General features: G+C 41.6%; 1 protein-coding gene across 3 annotated transcripts in view; it reads right to left on the bottom strand.

Moving 5' to 3' along the window:
* Positions 1 to 305: 305 nt before the first annotated feature.
* cdkl5 (cyclin dependent kinase like 5) overlaps positions 306 to 12824 on the bottom strand; it is a 31404-nt gene continuing 18885 nt past the window's right edge. For 2 of the 3 annotated variants that reach the window (XM_031846264.1, XM_031846265.1), the window contains exons 11-21: positions 12689 to 12769; positions 12380 to 12549; positions 10984 to 11903; positions 9871 to 10211; positions 8451 to 8552; positions 8016 to 8121; positions 7241 to 7376; positions 6225 to 6330; positions 4870 to 5031; positions 3524 to 3784; positions 306 to 2972 (exon numbers count right to left, since the gene is read on the bottom strand). In XM_031846264.1, the coding sequence (XP_031702124.1) occupies positions 2571 to 2972; positions 3524 to 3784; positions 4870 to 5031; positions 6225 to 6330; positions 7241 to 7376; positions 8016 to 8121; positions 8451 to 8552; positions 9871 to 10211; positions 10984 to 11903; positions 12380 to 12549; positions 12689 to 12769 (2787 nt within the window). In that variant the 3' untranslated portion in view covers positions 306 to 2570. The remainder of the gene's footprint in view (positions 2973 to 3523; positions 3785 to 4869; positions 5032 to 6224; positions 6331 to 7240; positions 7377 to 8015; positions 8122 to 8450; positions 8553 to 9870; positions 10212 to 10983; positions 11904 to 12379; positions 12550 to 12688; positions 12770 to 12824) is intronic. The other variant, XM_031846266.1, reaches the window with a different exon arrangement.

Here is a 12824-nt window from a genome sequence, read left to right as displayed (position 1 = left end):
GGGGGTTGAAGCCTCTATTTCCATCTGAAGTGTTGAGTCAGTAAGCTAATATAAGGCTTCGGGTCACTGGCAAGGCAATCTTTGTCATCACTCTGTCCTGTTAATGAAATAGACAAACCCACGTCAGCAGTCATTTACAATCATTAGCGATCAGGATTCTCAATAATACACAACACCAGGCAGTTTTTCCTGCCCTGAGTCATGTTCAAGGACAAATTGGAAATACAAAAAAAATGTATTGCAGTGATTTGTATGTGATATTCCATGTGGACACTCTAATCACAGTCTCCTAATGGAAATCCTTCTCTGCGCTATATTTGGCTCCTATTGAACTAGCCACTGATTTGGCCAGTACAATCTGCATCAGTCTGAGTCTCTTTCTGAATGTTATTGCTTTCAATCAGCCATGTAGTCAATTGGTTCATTCCTTTTTTTGTCGTCTTTTTTTTTTTGCTTGTGTATTTTCATCCATTCGACCGTTTAGAAACAAAACATTAAAATCCTCCAAAATTCTCTTTAGTCCACAGATGTTTTGAAATTGTGCACAAATCTTCTTTCCTTTGTTCCCTCCTTCTGTGATACATATAAAAGGTTTTCTTCTTCACTTTAAGACCACAGAGGAAGAGGAAGGAACAAAGGATGAAGGTAAGAATAAAAGGAACACAATGCAGTATATTTTTTTGCCTAGGCCACTAATAGTGTTTTGATCTGTATATTCTTTCATCATCCACAGGTCAGTACAAGTAAATGCTTTAATGAATAACTTAGCGGAGTAAAATCATCCCTGATCATGACTATCAATATTAAAAACAAGTTGTAATGCGAATACAGTAGGAAAACCAATATCAGATGTACAAAAGGCATTTACAAAAACTTTGATAACACAAGCTTTTAAAATGCACACTGAAAAATGTAAACACACACACTAAAGGATACATCTGGTGTTATTCCATACCTTTCTTATTGTCGACAAAATCCAATGAAAAAAACTAAACCAACAACAAAACATTGCAAGAGGCCCAATAGTGGCGGCATTTTGTTTCAGGTCCCAGTGAGACTTGAAATACGAAGCAGTTTGATGAAGAGATTAATGCGTTTAAAGGCGTATTAGATGCTAAAACACTGCACAATAGTTTATAATACTCTGAGACGGGATTTTGAAACACTGGAAAGTTGTCACTGCTGTAATGATTTCATTAATTTATCGTCACAACGGTTACAGACTACAAGTAATCTACCATTCATTGTTGGTTTTGGTCTTTTCATGAGATTTGTTTACTTAAAGAAAATGTAAAAATTCCACCGGACTCAACATTTCACACCTTAAAGGTTGCAGGTGAGGTATGCCTTTTTTGCTGTATGCTCTCCTCGTATCTTTCACACTTAGATGTTGTATTTGAGTTACCCAAACCTCTGTTTAAGAGGCCAACTTTTCACCGCTAAAGTTAATGTCCGTAACTTGCTGTTAAGGCTGTAGACAAAACCAACACGAAGCTGGAAAGCTGTTGTGGCTGATGAATGAACTGAGAGACTAGAAATGGGGCTTATTTTGAAATGGGCAGACTGAGAGTGGGACATAAAGTGAACCGACAGTTACTGTGTGTAGAGCACAGAGCCTAACAGTCTCACTCTGGCTGTTCTGCTACCGAACCCTGCTGACAATCAGCCCATCACAAAACTTCAACACGAATGTCATGAGAGCGATGCGTAGAATTGTGAGTAATGTCCAAGATTTCTTTTTTTTCCCACCTTGGGCAACAAGTATTCATCAATACTTCTTTACATTTTGATGAAACAAACAGAAAGAAAGGTGAAAAATAACGTGATATAACGTGAAAATCTGTTAATAACATATCAAATTGAACAAAAAAAAGGACATTCACCATTAATAAATATTCCTTTTGACACATTGTATTATCAACACATAAATATCTATGCATTTCTTTGTGTCGAAACTAAAGCTCTTGCAATTACACATTTAAATCTATTACCTTATAATATTCCCATATAGCCTACATACTGTGTCATTTATAGCTTATATCCTTGAATTTAATACAAATAAATATTTCATAAATTATGTTGATATAAATCTTTTTTCAATTTTATTGTTCTTATCAAATATCAGAGCTTGAAAAACATTTGAGTTCATTGGCCACCTGTGTGTGACAGCGGCTGTCTGACGTTTTGCTTTGCTGTAGTGTCCTGTGAGCAGAAGATGGCAGCAAAGAGGCCACGTGGGCAGTGTCTCCTTGACAGGAAAGACCAGCTTATTCTTATGTTCTAACTGTGTTAAGTAGAGAGAGAATAACATACAACTGATACAGTACTGGCATCCCCGGAGGGAATGGGCCCCGTCCTGTCTTTGATTCCCTAAATGACACTGTTACTGGTCTTTGGCCCGTCGTAGTCAGAGACACGAGCATCAGCACACAACTGCGTTTCTGAACGAGGACTCGATCCAGTGAAACAGGCTTTCGTGTAAACTTTTACTACAGTACCGTGACGTCTGGCAGATGCTTCCAGGATGGAGACATGTTGGAGGTGGCGTGGTTTGGGAGAGAGGGAGGGGCTTAAAGCGCGGTCTCCTTCAGGTCGTTGAGGTTCGGCATCCTGGTGCGGGAGGCTCGGGTAAAGGTGGGTCCGTTCTGCCCCGGTTTGATGCCCAGCTGCTCTGGGGTGAACTGAGTGCCCTCCGCCCGCTGTAAGGCCGACACGTGCCAGCTGGACTCGATCTGTCCAGGGAGGGGGTAGCTGGCCTTGCGGCTCTTGGCCTGGGCGGAGCTGCTCACCCCCGGGTGGCCCCTGCTCTCGGCGTGCCCTCGACCCTCGGAGTAGCCCGCTTTGGAGGAGGGCTGAGGAGGGTTGGGGAGGGGGGCTTGGAAGCGCAGGTCTGGAGGAGGAGGAGGCTGTCCTTGGTTTGAGGAGGAGGGGGAGAGATGAAGGAGCCTGCGGAGGGACTTGAGGGGTTGACTCTGTTAGGAGAGAAAGAGATAAAGTGAGTAAATGAATTAGTGTGTTAGTCCATCCACCCAGTCTGTGTTCTTTCCTAGTTAAGACCTAAATCTTATAAGTAAATGTAGGTTTAATTGTTGCAGGCATAGTGTACATAATGAACAAGTCTGCTTCTACAAGGCCAATTCTCTCTTTTGAATTCCAGTTGGGGACTATGAGGAGCTGTATGGGACTTAGACGGGCCTAAACATCCCACCCTCCTTCTTTGTTGTTACTATTTACTTGTTATGCTATTCTATCTCATTTTACTCTGTTGAATCAGTCTGGTGAAGACCTGATCGGTTAAAAGTGTTTTCTTTAAATAACAAAATCTGTTACCATGCAATACAAAACCACAAAAGCCAATACAAAAAGGTCTTTCACATTTCATATATCATGTGCACAGAATTATGTGACTTACATAACATGATTTACATATAATTTATGTATTGATGACGGACACTAAGTGTCTGTTTTGGTATTATAATGAGGTCATTTTAGTGTCTCCAGTATGTAACGTTAGGCTACACACCTGAGAGTGCGAGTCCACTGGTTTGTCTGGTGGCCAGTCATTCACTCTCTCCCTCTCCCTCCCTCTGTCCCTCTCTCTCTCCCTCTCTCTCTCTCTTTCTCTCTCCCGCTCTCTCTCTCTCTCTCTGTCTCGGTCCCGGCTCTGCTCCCGCTCCCGGTCTCTGTCTCGGGATCGCTCGCGGTTTTTCCTCCGGCTGCCGTGGTGAGAGGACGACTTGGAGCTCCTCTGCAGTGACAGGTGTTCTTGCCCGTTACCAGGAACCTGACATTTCAGAAACATGAAAAAAACTTTGTGTAAATGCTACTCTCTCTCAAGGCGAGGTTACCCCAATCATCTTCATCACACAACACGTGTCACTCAAATCACGGTGAGGTTCTTCATGCACCTCTGGCAGCACCAGACGAAACCCAAGCAGGATGTGATGTGATAAGTGATTATTTCGTACAGAAACAAATGCAGTCCTCAGAAGGTTTTGTGTCTAAGTGTGTTTTCACAAACTATAATATACATTTGGGCTGCAACTAATGATTTATTTCATTATCATTTTTGTTTATTAATAAATTCATTGTTTAATCTATAAAACATCAGAAAGAGTACCAACGTACTTGTTTTGTCTGATCAACAGTTAAAAAAAAGATTAAATTACAATAATATAAAACAGCAAAGAAATGCAAATTTTCATATATTATTATATGATATATAACATTTGTTTAATTTATTGTTTTAATATTTGGATTTTATTTACTTGATATTTGACTGAAACAACTATTCAGTTATCAATCTGTTGGATGATAAGAAGAGATTTAGTTGCTTTTGGACAGAGTCAGGCTTGCTGTTTCCAGTCTTTTTGCTAAGCTAAGCTAACCTGCCGCTGTCTGTTGCTTCATGTTTCATGAACAGATATGAGAGTATTATATTGACAATCCCATCTAAATCTCGGCAGAGGAAGTGAAAAAAGCACATTTCTCAAAAAATGTCCAACTACTGCTTCCTGCAGCGCAGCGCAGAGTCCATCAATGTGTCCAGTATGAGTTTGCATACTGGACACACTGGAGTGTTGAACATGTCCATGACCCTCTTACGATGTTATATCAGAAAAGGATGAGTGTTGTCTCACAAATGCAACGTGGAATACATAGCGACCGCATTCGATAAACGTTATAGCAAAGACATGATGGATGCACAGACACCGTGTGGCATTAAGACTCAAAATGTATTTGAAATCCTTTCTTAAATTGGAATTTTTCCCAGTCAATCAATCGTGAAGCTCTTGAGAAGATTTCAAAGCAGATTCTGATGAGGGCAGTGCGCGTTAACATGCAGCCATAGTGTTGAGGTTAGATTACTGGTGAGGCAGGGTAGGGCGTGGTAGGCTGGTGTTGTGCCATGGGCGAGCCGACTACGGGTAGGACTTTGACAGCTGAGGTGTGCTTTAAGCTATTCTTAGAGCTAAAGAGCGGGAAAAGGCTTTTCTTGATGCTGGGGTTCCTCCCGTCCTCCATGTCCGTCTGTGGAGCAGAAGACGCACAGCCACAACTCTCAACACAAATCTCTGGTGGCAAACAGAAAAACAATGCAGCACCTAATGCTGACCCATCTAAAGAAAGACACCACTGAGCAATAGATACAAAGAGAATAATCAATAATAAGCATGAATATCTGATTAAGATAAACAGGGAAGGAAATAAAGGGTGGAAGGTCAGACTAGCATTTAAGGATCATTCAGTTTTATTGTTTTTTTGCTAGCCATCATTTCTATCCATTGTAATAACATTGTGCTACCCAAAGTTATCAACATGATCAGACAGGTTGTAAACATCCTGCCAGGTTATCTAAACCACTGTGTTTGGAGCTAAAACTAAAAGTGTGTCCGACATGTTGGCAATAATCAAAAGTGTGTTTTCATCAATTTCTTTACAGCTAATTTTCAGTTTGCACATAAAAAAAAACAAAAAACGCGGAAACACTAAAAAATATTAAAAATAAGGCAAAATATCGCAAAAAAATATCGTTAAAAAGAAACGCAATGAAGCGCAGAGGAAAAACCGACTTAACGGATCAGTCATGTGGTACATAAAACACTGCTCCACTGGAGAGACGAAAAACATCGGATCTGTGTGGACCAATGAGGGGTCTGCATCCTTCCTCACTAATAGATTATAGATTCCTGCAACATTTCCACTGTTTTGTGTTTGAGTGGCATACTTGTGTAGGTGAACAACTTTGTTGAGTGCAGCAGGTCAATGTTGAGGTAGGAGGCCGGTCTGTAAACTGTGATAAATGATTATAGTTTGGTAATAAGTTTACACATCATGTTTGTTGTCTCCCTCAGATAACTTTGACTAATTGGGGCTTTTTACAATCTGTCAGACGACTTCTCGTGCTCCTTGGCCCGTCGCTCTTTGTCTCATTGTAGCGATGCCGCCGTGTTCCCAGATTTGAGCAGTTAACTCGATGAGTCTAATGTTATTATTACCGACAGGAATGATGGCAGAAACTGTGAAAATAATAAACTCTTTTACACTCTTGGTGGTTAATATCAGTGTTCCTTCACACCGTCAGTTAGTTTTTAAGCACAAATAAACACTGATGCTACAGGTAATCATTTTCTACTGATAAGCGTTCACTACACACTACAATGCACTTCATAAATAAGGGAAACAACACATTGAACCAAAATAAATGACTTAGATGGTCTTACTATTTGTGTCTTCTTCTTTTTCTTTTTAATGGCTCTGAAGAAGCCTTGTTTTTCCTTCTCTTTGGCGGGCTCTGGAGGATTCATGACCATTGCTTCTGCGGTGGTCCTACGTGGTAAATGTGGAGAAATTGTTCACGCTGTATTATGTTTATAATGACAAGCTCAGGATTAAATGTTGACTTCTTATCAGGTATGTCTCAAATGCTACAGCACAACCTGAATATATAATGTCAGTAATAAAATAAATATACAGTATGAAAAGACACTGGTCCTAAAATAATACCAGAAACTATTTACTATTAGAACAGAAAAATGAACAAACAGAAAATTTAAAAAAAGCACAACGTGTTTTTTTTTTTGTCTATTTAAAGAAAATCGTGGACAGTGTTTCTTGTTCACTTAATTTATGGTTCAACTGTCAACACAAGAGTGGAAATAGTGTTTCCAATTCAATGACAATTTCACAACATGTTTTTATTCATTTGATTTCAGTCATTTGGAGACTGTGACAATAACCTTGTAAAAACCACCAGACACAGGAACAGCTTCTTTCCACTGGCTGTCACTCTCATGAACAATTAACCAGTCAAACTGCACTACTACCTCCATTCTGCACTATTTCCATGGACACTGTTGTTGTATAGGGTTATGTTCATATATATACCCCTTTTGGATATATATTTACATTGTACATAGTTGTTAAATGTTTATACTTACATCTGTTCTACTTTTTGTTTTTTGTTGTCCCTGTTTTTTATTCTTTATTTTTTTTTGATATATTTTAAATATATGTGACAGTGAGGAAAATATGTGAGGTGGTTTTAGGTAATTAGGTCATTTTTTTTCATTTATCATTAGATGTCCACCTCTGAGGTCAAAGCGCTGTATTGTAGAAGCTCAGTTCCTTTTTCACAACAATGAATGTCGACAGTTTCCTCGACACAACCTTGAATGTACATCTACTGTATTGTAGTCACAGTCACATGCCACGCCAGCTCAAAACAATAAATCCTCACCAGTCAAAAGCCGTCTGGCGTTTGGAGTGGTTGACCATGGCCACAGGGTCTCCGGGTAGACCGGGTACGACCGGCCCTCGACCCTGACCGACACCGTCATGGAAAGAGGAGGAGTTGTCAGGTCTCGGGGAGGGGACTGAGGAGGAGAGACAAATGATTTTAAAATGTGAGTATCTCTTCCTTTAAACATTTCCTTTTAGTCCATTTAAGTTCATTTTTTTGTGTGTTTGCTTACTGTCCCCAGAGTCAAACATGTAGTGGAAGTTCCTTTGCACCAGATTTTATTCTATTCTTTTAAGAGCCTTCCCTAAAATAATGGAACTGTCCACTAAATCAACTGAAAGTGCAACACAATTTCAATGTTTTTAATAGAGGTATACAATGATGGCTTGAAGAAAACCAGCATTGTTCTTACACTAATACCCCTGCAGACACACCTGTAGTTTTTATCTTGCGTATATTTTGTGGATAGATTTGTGGTATTTGTGGGCGTATTTTTGGATGCATTTCTTTTCTTTTTTAATTTAATTTAATCATTATTTTCTTTCTCCTTTTAAATAGCCTCCTGTGTACAGGTGTAGCAAATAAGTGTTTTGCTGCAAACACTATACGAAGTGCATCTGGTTCTTGTCCAAAAATGCATGTTACAGTTCTAAAGCTATTTGATGTCCATATCAACTAAACTAAAATAAACTAAACTAATAAATAAGTAATTTTTAATTTTTCTGTTGCCACAAGACACACAGCTTGCCTCTCAGTGAGTCCTGTCCCTTACCTCGGTAGAAGCTGCCTACTCTCCGAGGCATGGACTCAGTGAAGATCATCCGGTTCTCTTTGGAGGAACCTCCATCCTCCACATGAGGGTCATGATACATGCCGACCTAAGAGACGCACACGTCATGCGGACACACAAACGTACAAGTACACACACGGACATAGGACCATACAAAGTTGCTCAGCATCTTCATATTTGTGATTGATAATCTCATTTATTCTCACTTGATCTTTTAACGCTAGCTAACGCATTCACAAGACAATCGGGACAATGTTAGAGCTTTTTCAGCGAGGTTACATTTATACCAGCGACAACGTGCGGTGAAGCTGTTGACCTGAGTAGAAACAGAAAAAGCTATGGAAACGAGCGGTCAGAAGAGCTACTGTCTGTGCTGGGTGAACTGGCTGGAGGAAGGGAGGAGTCGGGGGGTCGGACCTCGTTTTTAGAGCGCTGTGTATGAAAAGCAGCAGTGTTGTCCCTCGTAGAGTCTTTGATGGGGGCACAAGGGTGGCTCATGTCTTTAGGGGACTGCTCACTCTGTTGAGAAGACGGACAGGCGCAGGTCAAAGCAGACTGGAAAAGCAGCATGAAGCAGTGGCAATGACAATGTGAAACAGTGACAGTCCCTGCACACACACACACACACATCAACTTGTGACATACACACATTTTCAATAGACGTGTTAAAGGAAAGATTCACCCTTAGATACTAATGCATCAGAAAATACCAATTTTTCCTCCCGTTTCATTCATTTCTCAGATTCACTTTCAACAAGTAAAGGGCTTTAACTTCAGGTGGAGTGCTTCAGTGATGGTGGAGCAGCAACAGGTTTTCCAATACTTCCTAAAACCTCTTGTGGCAGCATTACATTATGGTCTCTTGAGGCTGCTTGTGGAGAAATTTAGTTCAAATGTGAGGTTACAGTGAAAATATGTAATAATTGGCGCCACCCTCCCGTTGGCCACACTGACATCTGCATATGTATTGCCTCTTGGCTCATCTTGTTTCATTATTTATAACTTCATTCATTCACTGATCAGTTCTATTTCTGTAGTTTTCCTTTTTACCTTTGTGTCCTCTTGGCATGTTTATTGTCGTGGTTTGTCTTTCATATGTCATGTGTCTCTGTTTTTTTTATTTTGCGACTAAGCTAAAATTAAGTTATATATTTAAGATAAATAATCATTTTAATTTGAAGATAAGAAACACAATTATTACTTATAATGTTTCACCTGTACAAGGTTAACTTATGTTAGCTACAAGATTGCATCAATTGCTCTTCAGACGTAAGTCTTTTATTACAACAATCACACAGATGTTGCTGTTACCATGGAGACGGTAAAAAAGAAAGAAGTAAAAAACTATTTGTAGCCATGGGCAACGATGAAGTCCAAATACCCCACCAGTCCAAGGAAATGTTCTTTTTACTTTGAAATAATTTGGCAGAAATAGACTGAATTTTCTTTTTTTTACCAATAAAGCTTCAACCACTATTTTTAACTTTTAATTGATCTCCTGTACATTTAGGTCTAAATATTGTTTAAACCCTCTCTACAATGAACGATATGTAATTCCGGTGGAAATCTATCAATTTTATGCCCAAAAAAGGTAATTCGTCTAAAACCATCATAACTGACACTTATTAAGATGTGACTTCAAACATCAATAAAAGTCAAAAAGGATCCTGTGCTCTATCAATACTGACCGTCTGCTTTAAGCTGGTAGCTCTGGTAGAACATTTATTGTCTACATTTGTCTTTTTGTTGAGAAAATAATCACTTTTCTTAGGGTATTATTTTAGGGTGAATGTTTCCTTTAGCGTCCACCACACTCACAGGACTATCTGCCACTAACCCTCGACATGTCATCCGTGCAGTCTTCTCTGGAAGAGCTCACTGAGTGTCCAGTCAGGGTGGTTCGGTGCTGCAGTTGGGGGGAGAGGAGCTGCAGGCTGCTGGCGCGCGTCGGTATCGCCTGCCCTGGCGGAGGCAAGCCCGCCATCCCACCCTCGATCCCGTGCGGCCGGTGGCGCTCCCTCCTCACGTACATGGAGTGGCGTTGAGGCCGTTGCTGTGAGGAGAAGGGGGAGGTGTAGCCCAGGCCATAATGATAAGACTCATGTGGGGAAGGCAGAGTGTGAGTGGAGGGCATCCCTGCTCCTCCAGGGTCTAAGAGCTCCGGAGCGCCGGCCTCCTCTGGAGCAGGGCGGAAAGATAAACGTGGTTAGAGCTTCATGTCACGATTATTGTCTGCATTGAATATTCTGTTATTTGGTTTGATCACTCATTCAAACCGTGTCATAAACTGTGTGAAATGCAAAATTCAAATATCTTCTTTTGTTCAACCTGAAGTCAAAAATGTATAGTATTTAATTTACAGAGACATAAAACAAAACAAAGAAATTGAACATTTGAGAAGCTGGAACCAGTTTGACATTTTGTCTGATGAATTTACTAAAATGACTGAATAATCATTTAGCAAAACTGTCGATTAACCAGTTAATAATTTCAGCACCACATGTCAAAGTTGTCATTTATTCCATGTCAGCCGATATAATTACTGTTCCAAATACAGATAATATACTGGGAACCGGTCATTACGCTGACAACATTTTATTTTATTTGTGAAAACGAAATTTACTTGTGTATCATGAACTCGTTGTATCCTGAAGATGCTTTTTAGAAAACTCTTATCTTGTGATACGGTTCCCACACACCTGCCTTTATACTTCTGAACTGTCTCCGGTGAAAAGTTTAACAAGACATGGTGACCATTTTAAGAGGTCTGCATGAAGACATGAGCTTTCAAACCAAACAGTCGAGATCTACTGTTTGATGGATATAAATACTTTTAAAGACCTTGAACAAGATTGAATAAAAAAGGCTGGTTGAAGCCTGAAGGTAAAGGCAAATTTAATTCAGGACAATAAAGTTGACTCTTGAATAGAAATTAGGCTCTCACACCTACCTGGTGTTAGAGGTTTATGTCTGGATTTGTGTCTGGATGAGGAGTCCAGCGTGCTGCTCTCCATGCGGACATTGCCGCTGCTACGAGAGGCGGGGCTGTGCCCCGATCGATCACTGTGCCGAGCAGAAGGGCTGCCGGGCGGCCCCTGGGGAACTGAGGGAGCGTTGAGGTCTAAACAGCTGGCAGGGAAGAAGCGGGCCCCGGGGCCCATCCCTGCTGTCGTGTTGGAGTTGGGGTCATCTGGGTGGAGTCGACCGTCGCTGAGGTTCCCCACGGATTTGGCATCACTCAGCGCGCTGTGGCTCTTGGACAGGCTGAGGTAAGAAGCTGAACTCTTTGAAGAGGAGGACATGGATCCGTGGGCAGAGTCGGCCATGCTGTGGGTGTGTCGGCCATGTTGCTTCTCTGCTCCAGACTGAAGAGTGTTAGTTTTGCCCTCCAGGAAGGTGTGGCGGCCTACCTGCTGCTGTTGCTGCTGCTGTTGCTGCTGCTGCTGCTGCTGCTGCTGCTGCTGCTGCTGCTGTTGTTGCTGCTGCTGCTGCTGCTGCTGCTGCTGCTGGTGCTGCTGCGAGCGAGAAGAGCTGGGTTTGCTGTGGCCGTACTTGGCCCCGTGTCCCTGGTCTAGCAGCTTTGTGGAGGGTCCTAAGCTGAAATCAAACTCTGTCTTGCCTTTGGCCTCGTTGGGGCTGAGGAGGTGTGGCAGGTTGTTGTTAGCCAGGTCCTTGTTGGATGAGGCAGAACGATTGAGGGTCTGGGACATGTACTGGGCCTTGGGGTGGAGCGTCGGACTTAAGCTGGACGGAGCCGGTTTGTTACCGTTGAGAAAACTCTTGTTGCCGAGGTGATGGAGGTCACCATGGCGGGGGAGACTGGAACATTCTTTGGCGTTGGAGCGACGGCTCGTGCTCTTAGTGTGACTCCTGGAGGGGCAGAGAGAGGGATGGATAACACTTAAGACTTCATCTTAACGTCTTAGTCTTTGTGAACGTTGCACTTCACATCTCAGCCTCACCTCAGCTCTTATTCAAACAATCCTACTTCTGCTTGGGAAAAACAACTGACTTAAGTTGGAATAAATCTATAGTTGGATGTGACATCTTCTCTCAGGAAACAATGCTTGTGTCAAGAAGCAAGCACTGCAACCATTATAGCGAATTGCTGTGATTTATTCATTTTAAATGAAAAAAAAAAAAATCAGCTTTATAATTAAAATTCTCAAGAAAAGTCTGAACAAAAACTGTAAAATGCTTTGAATCAAGTGCCACAAGCGTCATATCAATTATTTTTTTACAGAACATCCTGATGGCACATCTTTTGAATATTAGTAAGCATGCGCTGCGTTTAGAAGACTGCATGTCGAAGCTGTGACAGAGAATGAATAATAAAGGAGTCGGACCTCGTGGGGACTGTGTTCTCTCCATGATGGTGTGTTTTCCTCTTGGAGGAGCGCGGCAGGTTGGGAGACGCAGGAGGAGGCCGCTCTGCCTGCCTCAGAGGCTGGAAGGCCGGATGGTTCAAACTCTGCTCCGTCAGGTAGCGCTCAGTTGGGTTTAGCAGCAACAGGTTCTGATGGGAAACGTGTATTGATACCAATGTTAATGATTGACAAAGGTTAACAGGAGCAGCAGAGGATAGATTAATGATGGACGACACATCAGGTCCATGTAAATTCAATTGAACACATTTTGAGTTTGAGATCTTTTACCTTCATCAGATCCAACATCAAACCACTCAAGATGCCTTGGTACCTTCTCTCCAAAGTCTGAGGATGAGCGACTGAGGGAAACTGGCAAGCACACACACACACACACACACACACACACACACACACACACACACAC

Source organism: Anarrhichthys ocellatus, unplaced genomic scaffold, assembly GCF_004355925.1.
Source record: "Anarrhichthys ocellatus isolate YVR2014 unplaced genomic scaffold, GSC_Weel_1.0 scaffold6, whole genome shotgun sequence".
Lineage (NCBI taxonomy): Eukaryota > Metazoa > Chordata > Actinopteri > Perciformes > Anarhichadidae > Anarrhichthys > Anarrhichthys ocellatus.
The sequence above is the reverse complement of the archived record's forward strand: the minus strand, read 5'-3'. Positions and strand labels throughout refer to the sequence as shown.